Source organism: Pseudopipra pipra, chromosome 4 (assembly GCF_036250125.1).
Source record: "Pseudopipra pipra isolate bDixPip1 chromosome 4, bDixPip1.hap1, whole genome shotgun sequence".
Lineage (NCBI taxonomy): Eukaryota > Metazoa > Chordata > Aves > Passeriformes > Pipridae > Pseudopipra > Pseudopipra pipra.
In genome coordinates, this window is record NC_087552.1 from 33,054,820 (window position 1) to 33,077,474 (window position 22,655).

A 22,655-nucleotide genomic window follows, 5' to 3' on the forward strand; every position below is an offset into this window, starting at 1 on the left:
CAAAACTCTTGGAGGAGCATTTCCAAAATGCTGTAACTGCAGGTATAACAAGCCTCGGCTCATCTCAAAGCCACAAAAAGTTAACTCTCCTCTGAAAGACCTGACATAAAGATTAGGCATGGAGCTTAACGATGCGTGGTAAGAGAATGGCAAGCAGAAGGGATGTGATTTTGGATTCAGATGAGGAAGACAGCACTGTGAAGGGGGATATAAAGAGTAAAAGGATAACGAGCTCACACATAGGTCCATAGCAAGCAATTGGGAAGTAAATCGGTGAAAGAAATTGGCAAGGAAGAAAGTGAGCCAAAGGGGGGCAATACAAGAAATACTTGTGACATTTGGAGATCATTACCCTCCATACCCCATATGGCTCCTGAAACTCCCCATCAAACAGCTACCCCTGTCTTTTCTTCTATCAAGTCTACAGAAAGGATGAGACCTCCTGCATTTTTTACAGCAGAAATTTTTGTAATGGAATTACATTTTTTGACTCTTCTGCTGAATTATGATACCAGAGGCTATGATTTCTGTTTCTATCTCAACTTGCTGTTCAAGAGCTCTTTAAATCACAAAAAAGGGATAATATTAATGCAAAAAAAAAAAATAAAATCCCCAACATTCCTGCAAAACACTCAAATACTCAAAATTCAAGTATAGCAGGTTTCTTGTGTGACCATAATTCTGCATTCTGATACAGGGTTAATACTCAGACTGGATAATTATATGTCACATTTACACCAGATACTTTTCTTATTGAGTAAGAGTTTGAGTGTGGGGACAGAATCAGGAGAGAATTTTCCAGAACTGGTATCAAAAAGTCATACCAACTTGCATAAAACCAAATTTACATCAGAATCCATTTTCACGATGGAAACAATAGCAGAAGATGTTATTTCAATTTGATGGCTTCACATGCCCACAATTTTGAATATTTTGAATGTTTATACAAATAGCATCACATTCATTCCTCCTCTTTTTCTTCTTGTGGATTTACACTAATGCATAATTATTAAAAGAAGTGGAAGTCTTGGTAACAAAAGACTTCTGTTTTCAGAGCTGACTTTCAAAACAATAAGGAGAAAATCAACATCTTAACTTTTCCCATTAAGTTGTACATTGAACAGATACAAATATGAAGCCACACTGAAACATTTATTCTCCCAAAATTAGCATTATTACTTTATTTTGTGATTCATTACAATCTGAAAATCCAATAGTCAAAAAAATAAACTAGGTATAATGTTAAAGCATTTTACAAGCAAAATACTTTACTGTTGCCTTTTCAATTTGCATAGGGTGGGATAAGTGTATTGGTTAAAGAATATACATACAGAAGAACAATACCATAGTTCATCAAACTGTACTGCAGAGTGTTACGTTCCTGTGAGTGAACAGTACTCAAACAGCCATAACTGTCAATGGAAAACCATACACTTCAACATTAACAAGGCTGCCTTCCATGACCATGATGCATCATGAAGGCTACAAGCCACTGGTTTCTTTTCTTACTGGTTTCTTTTTTTCTACTTTAAGAAATTAAAGAGTTAAACAAGCCAGAATGCATCTATCTATGCTCATTTCTTTTCTACCTGAACAAAGGCCAGTACAGAGAGAGGGAATTTTAAAGTCAGCTTCTGAAACCGCTTATAGTAATGTCTGTCCCTCATATTTTTAGTCTCATGGAGTGAGCAAGCTTAGAGCTTCATCCACACATCTCTATTATTATGGTGCATCCAGGTAAAAACCTGTATTTTTTCACTATGTAGAAACAAACTGAAATGAGATCACGTTTCTTTCCCATTATAACCACATCTCTGTTCCTTCAGCCATACACATCTGGCTTTAAAGTCTCACAAAGCTAAAAAATAGTTGATCTAGGTTGTAATAAAAAAAAAAGAATATTAAATACCTTTGGTAAAAATAGATATATTTAACAAGTTTAGAAAAGCAAATAGTTATACTGTCAAAAGGAGAATATAAAAATGTACACAATAAAAAAATAACAAACAAACCAACCAAAAATCATCAGCCATAGTACTAAGAATAAAGGCGATGTTCTTTTCAATGTTTTCTTCCTTAGATCATGTTATTGTCCAGTCTTCCTTCTAAAAGGCAGGAGCTTTACTAGAGTGTATGGAAAAAATCCAGTCCTTCCTACCAGCATTAGAGAAATTAAGTATAACTCGGAGCAAGACGGTCTGTTTTAGCCCAAGTTTATACAACAGAGAACGCTTTGATTTAGAGTACGTAGGCATAGCTGAACACAGAAAGAAAGATGTCGGGTGTTTTCAACCAGAGGCGAGGTGCACTGGAGCTGTAGAAATGAGATGGCCAGCAGAATCAAGTCTCCATGATGTCAGCCTTCTAACTCTATTTCTACTCCTAAATTATAAATCCATGTATTGTCAAGAAAATTGTGGGGATAACAACAATACATATATTTTAAATCCCTCATTGATGCCTTTCTCCCATCCTTTCACTGGGCCTCCAAACAGAGCTGTCACACAACATATAATCCCAGTTTGGCTTCTCCTGTTTTTAGAGATCACTGTAAATCTTGAAGATGGAAGATCCCCAAAGCAAACAACTGAGATTACAGAAGGAGATAATGCACAAGCCCCATAATAGAATCAGCCATTGATTGAATGTGCTTTGAAAGAAAACAGCACAATTAAATCATGTTTATCCTTCAGTATTCCCTTTGCAAACACAGTCACACTCCTCGTGGTGTTCCAAGGGTACATCTGTCAATGATTTATGCAATCCCCGGACACCAATCCTTGGTTTCAGCTGAAGAACCTGAAGGGGAAGAAGTCAAGCATCAAGAAAAGAGTAGGTGTTTCATCACACACCTAGACTATGAGCTAGATTGCACTCGAAACACGCTGGATGACAGGAAGCATATTAAACAAAAATTCTTCATTAATTCCACCTCCTTATTACTATTTTTTCTTTTACCTCAAGCCCTTTACAAAATTGATTAAATCTTGTTGAACATGATTAAATCATGGTGCTATACCAAAGAAGAGTCTTGCAGTTTCAGATTTCTACCTAATTTTATTTAAGAGCTAATAGTAGAATTACCCAATTAGATAATTCTATAATAAGTAATTGTAGTTATAGATTTATAGCAATGGAAATGGACAAATATCCATTTCTCCATAAAGCTGGCATCTATCACTAGAGAAAGCAGAACAAAAGGTATGGTTGTGATGTGTTTGAACTGCACTAGTAAACAAATACCTCACAAACTAATTAATAGTTGCACAGAATAGTATTTTAACAAGCAGATACTACTTTTTTCAATTTAATACCTAATTAAAATGCTAAAAAATGTATTTACAGGGGTAATACATAAGATATTGTAGAATTAATATTGGTGCATTCCTTTAGTAAACACAAACTCCTTAATTGGCTTTCAGTATTTCCAAACATGCAAGTGTAAAAAAGGCGTGTACCTCATGGTATTTTTTGGTGACCTTTGTTGGCACACATTGGCACTCATTGCAGTTCTGTTGACAACAGGCACAGTTTCCGCCACAACGTTTAACCAGGAGACACAATGGCCAGAAGATGGTGTCAGTTCGCTTCAGCTCCTCCCTCAGTGACACTGAGAAGTTGCGAGGAGTACAACTATACAGCCGCACCTCCTCCTTTAGGAGGTTGAGATCAACCACTGCAAAAAGACAAAGAAACTGATGCTTTTCTGATTCACAATCCAAGTTCGTTGGTAGTAAACCAACTTCAGCAGTGAAGAACCCCTGAGGAAGGTTCACTTTTGTGCAGGTGGTACAGGTTCAGCACAAAAGTATAATACTGCAGTTATATGAATACCATGAAACCTAAATGGAATGATCGCTGCATAGTGATAGTCACCAATTATTTTATAACTCTGGCAAAGTTGGCTCAAATTAAACAAAGCAAGCTTTGGCTACTATGTTCCAGTATATGTTTTATAAAATCAACCTTAATGGAATTCTTTTTGTTCATACTAATACTCTGAGCTCTAGTGTTGCTATTCTATAATCATTTTGGATTGGACAAATACACAGCAATTCAGAATCCTGCAAAATTTCAAAGATGTTTGAATTCGTTTCCATAAAGCATTCAAACTTGCTAAATTTTCAATTATTGCTTCTTTGCAAGGGTGAATGTAAGTATAAGAAAGAATCAAACCATTTATATCTAAGCAGAATTTTTGGACTAAGAACTTCAAGAACTGTCATCATCAGTGAATTCTGCACAGAATAAATAAGTGCACAAGACTGTGTACCTATGTAACTATTAGTAGGCTCCATTTTCCCCTCCTCCTTCATAGCAGCATATATGTGAATTTCTGTTGTTTCTGAAGGTTTTATTTTCTCTTGATGTATCTTAAAAAAAAGTTCCTCCTTGTAAGCACCTAAGTTGAAGTGCAAGTTAAAGATATTAATTTTTGACACCACTTTCCCTATAAACTGGTTCCACTGTATCACAGTAAAGTTTTACTATGCCAGTGGTTGAACAGCAAGCTCATGAAAAGCTCTGAAACAGGACAAGCTCCTTAAGGTTCACCTTAGCTGCACAGTCAAGAAATAACAGGCCTTGAAAGAAGCAGTTAAAATTGAAAGAAAAAAAAAAAAGAGAAACACTGGAAAAAAAAAGTGAAAAGCAATGTAAATTGATTTATTTTAGAAAAGTCAGAGTATAATAACCATGATCTGGGATATTTTATCTGAACTGTTTTTCTCCAAACCTATCATTAAAGAACAGAAGTAATGTCTAATTCACAGGGATACTTTCTCTGGTAAAAAAAAAGAAAAATAGAAAAAGAAAACCCGATGATGACGTGGCTACTCAGATGGCTGAAACAGAAGCCTCAAACAAAGTGGAAAAGATCTTTAATCAACTGGTTTTGAGCTAAATCAAAAAGAAATCAGGGAAAAAATATCGCAGTGCATTGATATTACTTTTAAAAATACTTTCTATTTGTTGTTATCCATTCGTAAATAAAAAGATAGGCAATAAAGCTAAAACAAGTTTTTGATCTTAATCACCTTCTAGAGAAATACCTTTTTTTTCTCTCTACTTACTATATAAAGAGTCTCTAGAGATCATCAAGGAGAACTTCAGCCTATCAAGGCAAGATAACACTTCTTAATCTTATTTAAACACATAAGAAACAAAGAGAATTTAGAAGCTGCTAGTAGAAATGCTCATTGGTACTATCCCAGGAGTAGATCTTTGGGAAGGAATTTTAGTCCACGCTTCTTCAAACAGTTCTGCATCCATATAGTGGCATCCATAAGTAAGGATTAATTTCGAAAGGTCAGTTAAACATGCTAAAGCCTTTTCTCTCCTTGCACTTACAGTGAATGCCAAGCTGGGGCACTTCATTCCATCACTATCAGGTTAACACAAGCTCCTAAATAAACAAACTGATTTTTAAGAGTGGGGAGTGTGTATTAACTTCAATACAGTTACTGATAGGACACCAGCCTGCCTCCCACACTGCAAGAGCATTCCTTGGAGAAGGGAGCAAAGGAAAAGAGAGACAAAACTTCCGGGGGAGAGATTCACTGTGAGAAATCAGAAATTATTTAAGCTCTTCTGATCAGCTAATAGCTCTAGGCTGAGTCATTTAGAGGGTGGACATGTCTACCTCCATTAATCAAGGACTATACACAGGAATGGAGTACTTCTTTCTTATGTTACATTTTTAAACATATAATAACTGAACTGTCTGAATGAGGATAAAATGCCTAAAGCACAATGTGAGAAATGCTAGTTCTGCTAATACTTTCTACTGGTAGATTGTTTCTGCAGAGACTGATATGCTTGGAACTGTGAATTGGAAGAAGCTAAGCCTACGTGCTGCTCAGCCCTTCACCATGAGACATTGAAAGTGGAAGCTGAGCACTGACAGCTCTTCCAGCAAGCCCACCAACCAGTGGGAAAGAGATGCCTGCCTTCTGGCAGCCCCCAGTGGAATGCACCAATTTCCCAGTGCTAGCTGTAGTTATAACATAGAGAAAAGGGCAATGCACTAAAATAAGCAGTGTGTTACACATTCTGTCACAAAATTGAAATGAATTTGAACTGAACCTCTCAGACATGCAGACATGAATTTTAAAAGGGTTCTGTGGAAAGCACAAAGTCAGCTCTTAGCAGATATATTTCAGTGTGCCACACTGTTACAACAGGCTTCAGAAGAGATGAACAAATGTCATATTTGATTTTCATGCTTTAAAATGTATTAAGGTATATTGCTATGATACTTCACAATGAACCCTTGCCCTACCTTATGTAATTCAATTTCATTAAAAGGTCTGTGGCAAATTTATCTAGTGCTTATATAATCACTTCTTTGAAGTGTGTGAATGAAGCTGTTATTTTTTCAAAGAGTAGCTGTCTGTTCAAAATTTATTTTAACACACTGTGGGCATGAAGCTAGATGAGAGAATGTATATATTCCCTTAAAAGTGTTTACTTAACCACAATACAAGGTTATGTGGATTTCCCAAGTGCACTGAGTTACAGTACCTGTTATAATGTGAACATTTAAACACTCCTTCAACTTGGCTTCCACTCATGTATCATGTCTGACACAACAGTCAGAGTTCCTTTGTCTAGCACTAGCTCAGGAGGAATAGAAGGCTCTGCAGTAGCATATAAATGAGAAACACTAAAATAAAAATAAAGTGAGAAGGAAAAAAAGGGAGGAAAAAATTGTAGATATAGGTAGGTCTACAGTAAAGTGTACGTCGAAATTGTGCCTTCACTGGCACATACAACTGAACTAATCCATGTTCACATCAGCCTGAAATTAACTGTGTTCTGCAATTGGCAATGCAATGGTCTGGCATCTTCAGGGACATGTATTGAGTCCCTTGGGAAACTTCTTTCCCAAAACATTTTTCCAGCTGGATGCTGTTCTCAAAGTCAAGGAAACAAACTAAATTCTGTTTGGGGCACTTGTGTGTGAGCACAGATAGCAGCAGGATGGTTTTCATTCCTAAGCACTTCGGAGATGGTCCTGGGAGTGTTAAGTTTTTTACTGGCTTCTACAACAGTAGTTGTTACAAAATCCCAAACAAGAAGTAAAAAAAAAAAAAAATCACATAACTGTATGAAAAAAGCATTTGCTAAGGCCTATGGTTTGACTGTGACTATTTTTCCTTTTTGAGCAGGCTTCAGAATATGATCTAATGATTACAGATTTCAGTGGGAAGCAATGGGATAATTTTTTTGCACAGCAAAATATATTTTATTTTTAAGTATGCTTAATATTATAAAAGAATTTAGGACTATGTTTAGACATCAAAGCCTCTGAATTGGTGTGTCTTCGTTCCTGGCTAGAAGTTTCTGGATGCATTTTATCCAGAGAAAACATCAGAGGCAGTTCTGTGGAATTTAGGTTGTCTAAATATAGCCTTTTTCATACAAGTTATTAAGTAGGAGTAGAGGACACTTCTCTACTAAAGTAACATACACTTTTAATTACATGTTCATGAAAGCAGGACAGTAATTTAGCTTTTACATTGAAACATTGCAAAAATGAAACTGATCTAATCATAGAATCAAAGAGTTTGAGAAAACCCAAAAATTTTAGGGCACGCACTTCTCCCAAACATTTCTTAAAAAGCTTTTGAAATACAGCAAACGTGCTACTTGAGGGACTAACATGGGGGAGGGGGAAAAAAAAAAAAGGTTTGCTTTTTCTCTCTCTTGAATAGACCTAACAGTTAATACTATGTCATCTCAACTGGACAAATTTTTCACCTCAGGCTATTACATTACAGACTCCATAATGCAGTCTGAGGGTGGTCTCTTTAAGATAAATGTGGCAATACCATGCTATGTTTATTCAGTGGAAAAATCTATTTTAGCATCTAATTAGAAGTCTTTAAAAGATTTACTCTGATAGTTTCTTTCTGAGATATGTCTTGCAAGGAGTTGCTTTTGTCTATACAGATGTTATCCAACACCTGCATTTTAGTTTATGTAAGTTTTCACAAACTACATTTTGTTTTTCTCCCACTTATTGTATGCTTATGACATACATTTGGCAAATACCAAATCTCTTTAATTAAGGAAGTGTTAAATGACTTTCTGAGAGGTATGGTCCATTGCTGAGAGCTTTTAAAGATATTTCCTCCTCTCTGGTTCTTGATTTAACTGCTGCGTGCACAGCTGTAGCAACGCAGGTAGAGTACAAAGGTTGATCTCTAGGCTCTGATCCAAGAATTAGCTGTCAAAATCTTAAATTTGAGTTATGAAAGGTTTTACTTCCTCTCTTTTCTTGCTGATCAGATGATAATCTAGTCTACATCTGTCAACAGAGAAGTCTATTCAGTTTTGCTCATATGTTTTCATGCCGTATGGTGGGCAAGGAAAGTGGTATTGCCTGCATGCTATCCATCCACACAGAATCCATAAACATGAAACAGTGGGTAGCATCTCAGTGATATATGGAAGAAAATTCATGAGTGTCAAAGGCAGATGGAAGAAAATGTCTTGCTGAACAATAGCTCTACAAGTTTTGAAAACATAACCTACTCTACAACTGATGAAGTTGACAACTGCATGACAAACCAGACATGGACACAGGGATTTCATAAGATATCATCAAAGAGAGACATTTAGGTAATTGCTCTCAATTTATTTCGTGTAGAAACTGGAAAAATTCTAAGGAAATAAACCACTCGTTCACACAATACAGTAAGAAATTACCAATGTCAAACAAAAAATAAAGTTTTGCCCTCCATAATAAAATAAACCCACAAAGTTCGATTATGTTACCCCATCAAGATGCCCTGCTACTTTGTGGAAATAAAGATCTCCCAGGTTCCCTATAGGAAACTACCTTGTTTACTTCCTTTTTTTTTAATCCCCATTTGCTGTTTTATCCTGCTAAATTCCTTTAAGTTTTGAGTTTAGTCATTGTCATTTTTCAAATAATACAATGGTGAGAACAGCTAACAACAATGATAACTGCTGTGTTTCTAACATATTCCTTTCTTGGAACTAAAACTTAAGGTGAAGAATGCTTTTAATTACTGGTTTTTTATAAAGAAATGATACATGTAGAAAGCTGCAAGGCCAGACAAAAGAGTAATTTACCTCTTGATTTCCTCCCATGAATGTACGCCTTTCCAAGAAGTTGCCACGTTGGCCTGTACAAATCCTCCAAATCCAGTTGCCACCGATCTGGTTCAAGATAGCGGATAAGGTCTTCCACAGTACTAAATCCAGCAACGGCATTGTTTAACACATCTAATGGTAAAGCTGATGGGGGGAGCAAGGATGGGCTAGGTGCTTCTGTGTGGTGCTGCAATCAAAGCCAAAAGAGCACCAGTCAGAGGGTTAATGGATCTGCTTTGACAAAGTGCTATATTTTATGGAGTCACATAGCTGGGAAAGTTTATAAATGGCTAGCTTGTTCCAAAGTACAGTTTATCTAATAAGACAAATGACAAGAGTCAGAAAGTACCTTATTATTCTTTAGCAATAATTGTAAACAAACTTCTTCTACACAGTTTTTCTACTTCTTATATTTGTAGCATTGCAGCTAGCATGCCACTACACCCGTCCTTTGAAAATGTTCATTGAGTGACAGACGGGACTTAAGAAATAGAACAAAGAGTGATTTGAAAATGTGGCCCCACTACAGACAATTACTGTAACCCTCTAGAAATCTGACACATTTCACATTCTGCCTTTCCTCGGAAACTTAGCTACAATCTTTGTCTTCTTGTCCTTCAACGTAAAACATGAACATACCATAGTACAAAGACAGCAAATATTCTTGTCCTCATCCATAGATAAAAAAAGTGCTCCAGTTGTGTTTTGTACAGTGCTAAGAATTACGTGTCTGGTTAAACAATAATGAACAGAGTAATAACAACATCTAGCATAACTAAAATAATGTTCCAAATTAACTCAAAAGTACTTAAATGCTGAAATTGAGTACTGAAAAAGTCTATGTACTTTCCCACAGCACAAATCTCACTGACAAACTCACTGAATCAGGAGTACTTAGTCATAGAAAATTCAAGCAAAGTGAGGCTTTTCTTTTTGCTCACTTTACAATCCATTTCAAAATTATACATTGATTTGTACTTTCAAAAGAATAAAAACAGGCAGAAAGGGAAGACTAAGTAGGAAGCTGGTTTTGCAGCACTGTAAATTCCTTTAGGCTTTTATATACAGACTTCACTACAGACATTATGTCCACAGTACTGCACTAGAGCAATTCACCTGGATCATGTAAGAAAGATGAAGAAAAATTTGAACATACTGCTGATTTAGGGGATGGGAAGGACAAGAATATGTGTGTTTATATATATATATATATATATATATATATTTAAAAATCCTCATACCACTCAGTGTCAAAATGGCACTCTCAGTACTGTAATGTAAGGTGTATATATACTATAATTTTTTCCATCTATAGTGTCAGATCAATGGTAGTCATTTACCTTTTCAAAATGATCAGGGAAATTTATGAGAAATTAAAGAGTTATACTGGAAAAAAAAAAGATTTTAGAAAATAATCCTTGCAACATTACACACTAAACAGCAGTTTTCTAAAATACATATGGCTGTGATACATGACATATCAATAATAATATTTTCTTTTTTTGTCCTCTCAATACTAATATATATGCATTTTTGGTTTCAGCTAAAAGTGTGTCTGAAAGAGCAGCAAATGGAAGTAACCATCATGGCCTTCCTATTTTTTGCTTCAAGCTTTTTCTCTCTCTAACTTCAAGAAATGCAATCACTAGAATGATTTGTGCTGCTTTTTAACTGTGAGTCCTGCAAAAATAATACAAAATGTAGGTCTAGTGGGCTGCTACTATTAACTTTACCATATTTTCATCTTGCTAATCATTTTCAATAGAGTTAGTGAAGAAGTTGTTTCTCATTCTGGAGGTTTCAAAACATTAAAATATTTCTCTTCCTCTTCCATCCATTACCCACATTAAAAATAGTAACATGCTGATCCATCTATTAGGTTATGATAATAAAGCAACAGATTCTGGTCTATAATTTAAATAGCTGCTCTTAGCAAAATATGCTGCTTAGCAAGCTTCAAAACAGTGATGTGACACCGTAATTCAGATGGTCAAAAAAATAAACATTCCAAAATTTTTCTTCCTGTTTTTCTGCATGATGATGTATTTGCAACAGTCCCATTTCCTGGTTTGAAGGTGTAGGGTTTTGCTAAGGTGAAAAACAAAATCAGTGGTGGAATCACATGGTAGAACTAGCACCTGACAGAAAAAAAAAACCCCAAAAACAATCTTCTATTTTGTTTCCAGCTGAAGAAATTACTTCAGTGTCTCACTGCTACTGAGATTAAAACCTGTTGGATCCCAGATAAAAATGCATTGGTCTAGAATCTATTTCTATATTCACACCTTAAAACATATACACCAAGCAATACATATATAGCAAGTAACCCATCAATTTATGGTACTCTGGATTCGACTGACATTTGCCTGAGCTAGAATGATACTAAGATATGGTGAATCATTGCACAGTGGTAACACAATTAAAGTTGCCATCACTTCCTTATCATTCTCACAGCAAACAAAAACGTGAAGAAAAAGTAACTGAAGCAGTAATATTACAACTTGGAAGATGAATGTTTTGGAATAAAGTCATTAGAATTTCAAGATTAAGAGTGTTTTTCCCAATAATCTTTAAAGTTAGTAAACCTAAATTACAGTTACAATGTACCAAAGATTAGAAAGATAGCTGATATCATAAAGCTATAAATGCTGTAAATTATATTATGACATAACAACCTTTATGAAATCTCAATAAATTGTTTTATATAAATGGTAATTCCAATTATACTTTACATTGTTTTTACTTGCTAATAGGTAGTAATTATTTTATAATTTAAATTTTTTGGACAGAACATCCAGTGCAGCATAAACAGTACTCCTTGGAATTTTATACAATTTATAAAATTACAATTTATAATTTTATACGATTTATAATTACACTCAGCTTTCTCAGTTTGTTTGTCTTCTGTAGGCAATATTTACACATATAGTAAAGTTTTACTCTCAGAATAGAAAACAGGAGAAATGACCTAATGCAAGAAATTAAAATTCAACTTCATTAATGGTACATACCTTTTAGAACAAGTAAATGCGTCACTTTGGTGTAACTCTGAAATGTAGCATCATAGCTGCAACTTCAAAATGTTGAAATGCTCCTTAAATGGAGCTTCCATTCACTTTACAGCAAGTTCATCACTCTTATTTTAATTTAATCTACATCTATCTTGACAGTCCTACTCAGACCCCCACCTCCACCTGCATGCCTGACACAAACTGATGTTTCCAAGCCACTCCCAGTGCAGTGCTGCCAACATCAGTACTCAGAAGGTGCCAGAGATGTGATTTCACTGCAGAATGATGGTGTGAAAGCCTCACAGGAGGGCCACTGACCCTCTCTAACTGTTTTGCTACACAATGCTGATGGAGACAATGAAGATGATCTTATAATGAAGTAGCCATTTGTCAACTGTACATCTATTGTATATCTGGCATCACCTTCACAGAACTGTATGTTTCCCCTAACAGGTCAGCTAGCAAATAATCAGCCTTTGATATAACAGATATTTATTTATCTGACAGGGGAGACATAACCCAAGACAGCAGACACTTCTGCTTTCCAAATATAGTAGTTATGCAAAATAACTTTCCTGACAGAGACCATTTTTTGGGAAGTGATGTTCTTCAAGCTCTTCTACAATAAATACTAATTGACAGTAAACACTTTTTCTGTCATAGAAGTACATTCTCAATTATTACCAATTTAGGCTTGAGATCACCTTTTTTGTTTTTGTTTCCCTGAGCATGAACAATTTCTGTCAAGACAGATCTGACAAATACATCAACAAGTTCTGTATTTTAATGTGATTCCTCTAGTAAAAAAACATTCCGTGGTTTCTGTTTCTCTGCCCCAGAAACAATTTCAATTTACTTTAATAAGAATAAATATGTTTAAAACCAAGATGGAGCCAAACAGTTGCATTTTTACTGTTAGTTAAAATGATTCAGAATGAAAACCAGAGCAGAAAACGTAGGGCTTCTGCTGGCCTGTAGAACAGCCAAGAATGACAATTAGTGTTGGATCAAACAGAATTTTTGTTAGGTCTGTTTATACTGTATTTCTGTACATGCAGGTCACTCTGTCAAAACAAATACCTTATAGAAATCCCCTAAGTTGTTTACAAACGTAGAAGACAGGCCAATAGACAACATTTAGACAACAGTTTAAGATGTGGGCATGGAAAAATGGATGGAAATAATATAAAAACTAACATTACAAGACTATCCAGTCCTGAACATCACACATAACAACAGTACCACAGAAAAAAATTCAGGGATTAAAATGCATTTTATGGTGCTCACAACGTTAGTTGGCCTTATTAAAGGAATTAAAGGAATCAAAGTTACTATTAAACAAATCTGTCTAACCTCTCTCTCAAAGGGAAAAGGCTAGGACACTATTATAAATCGAATAAGAATGTGACCCTCACTGAAGCAGCAGATCTGAACAAAAACTTCAACAAATAATTTAAAATTGTCTAGGTGAAGTTCAAACCTAAAGTATGATTTAGTATGTAGCTTAACTTGATGTCTTGTGATTAATTTCTTGTCCTGTCATGTATATCCAGTGTTATCCTGAACATAGGATTTAGACCAAAGCTTCATATTGTAAAGCATCTGGAAGTTGCATCTCTTTGCCAGGTCGGAATGACTGTGTATGTGACTGCATCATAAACAAGAGATAATCTCTCTGAAAAAGGACAGCAATATTATTCTCTGCATAGAGCTCCAGCAGCTAAGCCATCACAACCAAAAGCACAACAGCTGCTAACACAAACATTTTTAGATTTACTCTGGCATCAGGCATTTCACAGCATACAGATTTGTGACACAGCCTTATCAAATCTGTAAAATGAGCATAAAGACAATTCCTTGATCTCACAAGTTCTGTAAGAGAAGAATACAACCAACTTTTATTAGATGCTCATTATTAGTTTACCTGAAGAATCCAGAACTATGTTAGATAGATACCAGGTATAAATTTGTTTGTGGGACTGGATGTTATAACCTTTCCTGTGTACCACTATCCATCTGTTCTTTCCTTGAACTGAACCTGCTCCAAGGATAAACAATTCAGAACAAAACAGCACTCACCTACAATCTACTCAAGATCAGCTCTTAAGCACTATCACGACGTAAGAAAAGCCTTTATTTTGCTCCTGTTTCTTAGGACAGTATGTCAACATACTAACACTACCCTCTTCAGGTTAAAGGAGAGGCAAGAAATAATATTGTTAAGTTGCTGCTGCCAGGAATAAGGAATGTCACGTTTAACAACGCAATAACTGAGTTAAGATTGGAAAAACAAAAACAAGTGAGTCAAATACTTGGCATGACAGGACACTTACAAGTAGTGAATAATATGTCTAAAATAATTACTTCCTCACAAAAGAAATTTCCACTTTTTTTTGCATTACTTGTCTTGAAGAAAACATTGTCAAGCAGTTTCTGAGTGACAACCCATTAATCAATTGGTAGAGTTTAGAGAAACTATTAAAAATCAGTATCGTTTAACCAGACTAGAAAAAACTCTCCAACAAAGAAAATCTCAGAGGAACCTCCTCTTCTCTGAAACCCAACTAGGGTCAGTACTTTGAAAGAAGATATTTCTTCTAATGAAATATCCTTCCACCTTTCTTTTTTAAATTATTATACAAGAATACTCCAAGTCCTGCTTAGATTTAAAGATACGCTCTTGAAACTTATAGTACATGCACATTCTTGTAACACTCACAATAAAGAAAGGCTGTTTTCTTCCTTTGTAATCACAGGTAGCACTCCTACTGGCATCATTGAAGCTATGAGAGAAAGCAAACTCTTTTGGAGTTTGCCCTGAGGACACACAAGTTTCTCTGCATAACAATAGCTCTTTCTTTTCTCCCGCAGCAAGTACATGCAGTAATAGGTTCGAAAAGCCTCTAGAAATCCTGGCCTACCTGAAAAAGCACAAACTTTTACTTGCTTGCCTGTATGTAATACAAAAACAGCATTTGCGAGTATCTCACTTCTAAAGGTATCTCTCTGCAACATTAACGTGCACCACTGCTATGCAAAATGTTAGTCCTGTTCAAGTTGCAAGGTAGAAGGAAGAGGAGATGATCTGTAGTTGGGCCTGTGTGCAAACACCTAAGTAGAGAAATAAAGTTCCAGGATCCTCTTTTTGTGCCTTTAGCAAAGGAATGAAATAAAAAGAGAATATGCAGAGGCAGACAACCAATTTAGTCTGCCAAAACCAGGGAATAACCAAGGATGTTTAATTGCACATGGAAGAGATGGAAGCCAGGAAGGCCATCACAGTTCCCATCCACAGCAGCACTTTTTACTACTTTAGTTGAAGTTACTGTCACAGCAGCAAGGATGGTTGCATGAAAGACACAGCACTATGGGGCTGCTAAGTAGGTAGGTCTGGTAAAATAAGTTCCAGTGGCACTGAATTAAACATACATGTCGTTCAACTATCCTCACTTCAGGGCTGTAACTTCTGCCAGTCAAATAACGTCCGGGTAGGGGGACCAACCCTCCTCAATTTAATCAGATACTGCACACGAGAACCAGACTGCTGGATGATAGCCCCCCTCTTTCCTGAGCCTCCAGCTCTCTGCTTTTCACAGGCTCCCTAAATTTTCTGTTCCTATAGTATGCTACAACCTCTTATCAAAAGCTTGTCCAGTTTCTCTTCATATGCATGCAGGGTTTTCCTTTTATCTCACAGAGGACCTTGTTTGCTAAGTATCCATGCATGGGCTTGAACCAATTTACACCTTAAAGCCAGAAATGGCTTTCCGAACTCTAGATCCATATTTTTGTTGCTGCACTTTGAGGATTGCTTTCCAAACCATGCATAATTTTTACTCTCAATAACCACCAACAGGAAAAAGATCACAAAGATCACAAGGGAAAATGAACGTATTTTTGCCTTTCTATCTTTGCCTGTCACAGAGTTTCTGTGCAGTCCACAGAGAAGGCCTGGAATTCTATTTGTGCTGGAAACAACTGGGAGATGTTCTCAAGGAAATTAGCAGGATGGAAACAGCACAGGATGTCACTAATCATCAGTATTCGTCTCACAAATTGCACCTTTTTGCCTGAAGCCTGTGCACACTGACACCTTTAGAAATACACAGCATGTCTCTTCGCAAGAGACACTCTTGTGAAGACACAGATGACACATATATAGACCAAGTTCATTAACTCTCAGAGGATGCCATCACTAGCAATAATCTCTGGAAGCCATTTTCAAAAAACATTAGTGATTAGTTAGTTCTCATCATAAATATAATTCTGTGTATGTACATATATAGTTGTGTTTACATATGCATAAAAATACATTTTGTTTTTCCTGTGATCACATGTATCTCTGTATTCCACATCGCATGGGAATGGTCCTGTGCAGGGCTAGGAGTTGGACTTGATGATCCTTGTGGGTCCCTTCCAACTCAGCATATTCCGTGATCAGTAATAATACACACTAACTCATTTTAAAGGCAAAAAGAAGAAAACTAATGCTCCCAGTACTGTCTTATATGGGAGACTTTATTGCCAATACATTTCACCACAATAGTTGTAGAGGTTTCTATTCCTAGAAAATATATACACACAGACAACTATTTGTCTTGCATGGAGTTGCATGAAACTAATGATTTTTTCAGTGCATCTGGTAAGTCTCACCAAAGTAGCACATGCTACTTCACGAGTATTTCATAAGCACTACAAAATTACCAAATTTCTCTCTCCTGTCTCTCCTTTACTGGAAGTATTTGTTATTCTACAGAATGATCTAGTGATTCTTGTATTCTTTTAGGTAAGAACCTTCATTCACTGATTTATCCTTTAAGTTAATTAAGGACAGAAGAATTGTATAAACAATTCTGCTTGAAAGCTATGTCACCAGCATCTCTGGTAACTGCAGAGGTCTCAAACCATGAAGTATACAAATCCCTGCAATCTCTAGAATACAAAAGGCTTGCAGATTCAGGCAGCTAGTTGCAATGGAAGTCAATGATGCCTTTCTACCTTTGTCATGGGTTTTTAACTATACTTCCTTGCATTAGGAATTTTTGGACGTAGTAGTGAATGATAAGATTCTAGACAGAAGACTCAAAGTAATGCAAGATCTCTCATGACTTGGACATATTTTGACTCAGCAGACAAAGGCTCAGCCTCATTATTTTGGAATTATGGCCTGATGAAGTTGAACTTCGCTGAGTTGAACAGAAAGCATTTAAAAGCACACACTTAGCCTGTGACGAATCAGACCTAATAGTATAGAACAACCTATGGCATAGACTGTCTTCAAGACAAGAAGTTTCAAAGTGGGATCAGTATGTCAGTTTTAATCTACAGTTCCTTCCTCAAATAATTTGTCTTTTTAATTGTTTTCAAAGTACTGTAGATATACAAACTAATTTTAGGTTTATTATTCCTGAGTTTGGGTTCCTAGTAAGTATACTTGTGGCAGAGTAATATTTAAACCATAACTACTTTCAAAACCTTAATTTTTAGTGAGCACTCTCTCCTTGTTTATACATTTCTGTCTTCTAAATGAGACTTCAAACAAAATTTACAGTGAGTTCTCCCCACTCCATGTAACTACATATATATATATATGCCATAAGAAAAGGTAAGTCTATCTTTCATATCCTACCCTAGTTGTTTATGTACCTCATGGATGTGCACATAGAATGATTATAACTGCAACTTTAAAAACCTAAAACTCAGTGGATAATGTTATGTCTTGTACAATGTGAATGCTTAATAAAAATATTTAGTCCAATTCAGACCACGGGCAATACTAACCTCTATATACATATTTTAAAGAGTATGAACTGCCCAGTTTGTGTGTTTATATAGATAAAGTATCTGCTGAAAATGACTTAAAATAGACTGTGTATAGGCAAAATGAAGTCCCAAAATAATTTTCTGAAATACAATTTTTCTCACCACAATCGTATAAAATCTTTCTTCAGAGAAAGTGCTGAAATGTGTCTTGTGTTTGCAGTATGGTGCTAAAACAGGCAAAACTCTCAATGTCCAAGAAATAATAACCTCCATGTATTTTGATTTTTGTATTCACAGAACTGTCCTAAAAAAATTAGCAGCTGCAATGAATCATTGCAACACATGGAACACATGAGGGAACGTGCATCTTCTGTAAGTGTTTGCTACAAGTTTGGTTGAATCATTTGTAGAGGATGTCGGCAGCACCTTCTGCCTTGAAGAACCTCTGTGCATGACAGGTGGTTAACTATTCACATCACATGGGATGGCTGCTAATTCCTGAAGGTTAAGTTTTTGAAACACGAAGTATTTTCCTAAGTAGTAGCTCTGTCCTCCCTCTCTTAGTGCCTTCCTTTCAATTCTTCCTTACTAACTGCTCACCATCATATTTAAGGACATTTTAAGTTTATTCTCTGCCTTATCTATCTCATTATTTAAAGGCAGGCTTGTACCATTTCCAGGGCAGAACTCTATATTGATTACTTGCTGTATTTTCTAATAAGTGTGATGTTTTCTCATCATACTGCTCTCACTGAGGAGTTAACTCTACAGAGACCCTTATAAAACTACTTCAATATTTCATTGCTTCTTGGCTTTCTGAATATATCCTCAACTACCTCTTTATGTTTCAAACATAAGCTCTTGTGGTAGCTTGTTTTTTGTTTTGTGCTTGAACTGTGTGTGTGCAGTAGGATATTTCATGACAATGCATACACGAGTTAATAGCTGAGTAAGAAGTGTTTTTTCAAATGCTCGTATAAATAAACTCTTTACCTTCTTTTTGAGAATATAAACTTAAATGTAATTTTCTAGGTTTTCCTATTAAGAGCACAAATTCCAAGAATCAGACTGCAATGGGCATGTAGACATAGTCCAATTTTTTTCAGTTTGCTCAGATCTTATTGCAAATGGAGTTACAGTGATTATTAACCACTACAGTTATAGACACACCTAAAATTGAATCAGGAAACACTATTACATTTATGATTTACAGAAGCCTTTTTTTTTTTTTTAAATTTTCTGTACACAAAGCTCTAGTTCTTACTTGTCAGGCAGTAGTTGACAAGGAATAAACAGTCAACACAAGTGCAGCTGTTCTGAATAAAAAAAGTTTGTGTACATTATTCTACAACAGGAGATGTGGCCAGCCCTAGCTGAAGGACATCATTTCTGCAGACATTTCTTTAAACTATTCATTTTACTTGAAATACCTATAAAAGCCCAATCAAATTAAGCAACAAGTTGCTTCTTTAAGTTCCCTCTAGGAACTTCCCCACTGGAAATAGGTAGCTGTTCTTAAGAAAATGTTTACTTACTCCAGTACATTCATAGGAAGTTCATCAAACATTAAACACTAGGAATGGCTGTTTATTACAGTTGGAAAGTGTAGTTGTCAAGGACAATGAAAATTACTTCTACGTTGCATGCAACTTTAATTTGATCTTTCAGTATACATGTTAAATTGCATTCCACAACAGCTTTCTGTTCATTCATATCACAATAAAAGGAACACACCCAACATTCCTGTACAGCAGACATTGCAAATCAGAGCTTGTCCTGCCTTGAAGGCAAAAAGTCCTTGAAAAAAGCATTGCTTTACAGGGAAGGAACCCTGTCTCTGTCCTCAGGTATCCATTCTTAATGTGATAAAACACATAAGAAGTGCATCATATTTTAAGATTTGTGAAGAAAAATGTTTTGTATTATGTGCTTGTGATATGGAAATTTGTTCTATGTGTAACATACACACCAAAACCCAAAAAACATGGTTGGGACTATGACTACATTGCCCACATAAAGATTCTCACACCTTTAGAACATGCCAGATTTAAAATCTTTGAGCTAACTTTTATAGTCCTATACTGTTAACCACAATGTTGTTCTGACATACACTTAGCGTTCAGCTCTATCTCTTCTACCTATTTTCCACTATCTATAACTCTTAATTCTCACGTTACCTCATTATACTTTGATATATATTATGCACACAAGTATAGTATATGTGATTACACAAAAGTGAAAGGCAAATTTAATTGGTAAAGTATGCTTAATAAGAGAAAATTAAGAGAAAACATTTTAAAATCCCTTGCATTTAGGAGTAAAACTTAGTCTATCTACTCCCTGCTTAGTGCAGGACAATGGTTCAGCAAAGATCCCACTGAGTTCCCTTCTAACCTTACATTTCTGTGATTGCATTACAAAGCATCTACCTGGTAACCCTGATGCTTTTGTAAATTAAGTTGAGGGAAATGCTGAATTCTAGAAACAAATTAATTCTAAATAATTTTAAAATCTGTGCTACTAAATAACTATGCCACAAGGTCTTCTGGATACATAACCAAACACTTTTTTCTTCAGTGATTATTTGTCCATTTTAATCTTTTGGACTTATTATACTAATGGTGTAATAAAAATCAATAACTGCATGCCAGTATAACTAAATATAGAATATTTGGTATAAAAACATGTTTTGTTTTTTTTGCTGCATGTCAACCCACAAGTCCTTAACTCGAATAAGAATAGGAAAATGAATGAAACTACTCCAATTTTGGACTTTAATTTAGCTACTTTCTCTTGGAGAAAATTAGGAAGTCATGGGTCTTTAATAAAAGTTGGGTCCTTGGGAGCAGCAGAAGTTCCTTTGACAGTATCATTTACAATTTCTTTGAAATCTCAAAATTGTATGTAATACAATGCATTTGAGAAGATGGTTTTAGTATCAGCTATAAAAGTAGATGCATTTCTGCCACGCTCAACTTTTTCAAAGCCATTTAAAACTGATCCTTCAGAAATGTTTTGAAAGCAGAGTGCTTTGTTCTATTTCTAAGAGTCTCCCATGAAATTTTGTGCTGCTTAGAGCATGAACAAATCTATTAAAATAGAATAGGTTGAATTTTAAGGCCACCAGAACTGCTAGCAGTCACACTGACTTGAAGGGATCTCCCTCACATGGCACAGACCTTCATCTCCTTTCACATTACTTCTCTGTTCTTGCACATTCACCATGCTGTAAAGGTAAAAAGTCAAAATACTCACCTCTACAAGAAAGGAAGTGCCACACAATAATCCTGCACTGATCTTAACCCTTTTACAAACTACTGCTATATCTTACTGTCACTTTTTTAATTTTTTTTTAATTGTGTTTTTCAAAAGCATGATTTTAAAAAGTTGTAAAGCCTTCTACAGAGGAACTCCTCATTCTATTCCCCACATGTACCCTTTTTTTATAAAAGGCTTTTTAGGACCCATTTGAAAAATTAATATTTACACTCTGAAAAATACTTTCCTGCTTGTATATGTATTTAAAATATCCCTCAGTCTCTTATTTTCCCATTCTCTGATTCAGCAATACTGGGCGTTTCTGATGATTTAGTGTAGCATATATGGAACTAATTACAGAACACAAGACATCAAAAACTGTGGTTTTTGAATTTTAATTAATTGTGGTTTCACAGGCTGCTATTCACTGCAATCCAGGAAGTGGTTAGATGTGGGGTTTATTATCAGTTTAAACAGAAGTCAAGTGTAAGGCATTGGTTCTACCTGAATTCTCCAGCCCATAAGAAACACAATTTTCTGTGAACTGTAGACATTGTGTAACATGGGGTTCAACAGAATGAAAACAAAAGATTTGCTGCCCTAGCCTGCTACACTGAAAGATAGTGGCTAACCACAACTTTATCCTTTGATCAAGACACAAAGTGTACTTCACAGCAATATGATTGAAGATGCTAATTTGAATGCCTGATAAAGCACTGCTTCTGAAATAAGCCAAATAAGAAGCTAAATTAAGATGATATTAAAATGGCATTATTTACAAGCATTGCTCACTGACTATATATCTTGATATGTTTTTTCCTGGGCATGAGAGACCGACACTGCAAACTGCTACAGAAGAGGGCAAAAAAGAAGGGAGGTGGGAGGGTGGGTGGTGGGAAGGGAGGAATCAACCAACTTTGCAAGGCAACACTGGTCACGAACACTCTTTGCAGAGATCTGCGTGACTAATTCTGGTGGGATTTCTTCCATCTGCTGTACTCAGTGAAGTCCCATGAGATGATCTGCTCGTTTAAATGAGAATAGAAACCCACTCTGAGGGTTCTCAGTACCAAAAATGAAATGTAATTGAGATGTTCTGCATGAACCACATTTACAAAGCAATGTTAAGCAATTTGGGTAAAGTGACTGTGATGACTGCCGTGCTTTGCTGAAGGAAGATTCAGTCTAGTATTTGGAGAAAATATTTTTTGGTTTTGTAAACATTCATACATTTGAGATACCTAATTGCCATGAAGATAGTGTTATCATGTTCTTAGCCTTCTTCCATTATTTGCTATTTCATTTGAAGCTGGTTTGCTACTTTCTGTTTATCTGTGCAGTCCCGCTGTACAAACATGAGGATTTGAATGAAGAAATTAGGATGTGTGAGCACTAACCATTTGAGGAATGGGAGGGAAGACAAATTGTCATTTCAAGTACATCACTATAAACTTAATGCAGACTGACTGAATTTAGATGAGTAAAAATTCCCTTTATAAG

At 35.7% G+C, this 22,655-nt stretch overlaps 1 protein-coding gene across 1 annotated transcript in view; it reads right to left on the reverse strand.

Moving 5' to 3' along the window:
* Positions 1–1,151: 1,151 nt before the first annotated feature.
* Positions 1,152–22,655, reverse strand: part of PDGFC (platelet derived growth factor C) — a 123,583-nt gene continuing 102,079 nt past the window's right edge. Inside the window, exons 4-6 of the mRNA XM_064652319.1 lie at positions 9,103–9,310; positions 3,459–3,676; positions 1,152–2,799 (exon numbers count right to left, since the gene is read on the reverse strand). Of these exons, the coding sequence (XP_064508389.1) occupies positions 2,683–2,799; positions 3,459–3,676; positions 9,103–9,310 (543 nt within the window). The 3' untranslated portion in view covers positions 1,152–2,682. The remainder of the gene's footprint in view (positions 2,800–3,458; positions 3,677–9,102; positions 9,311–22,655) is intronic.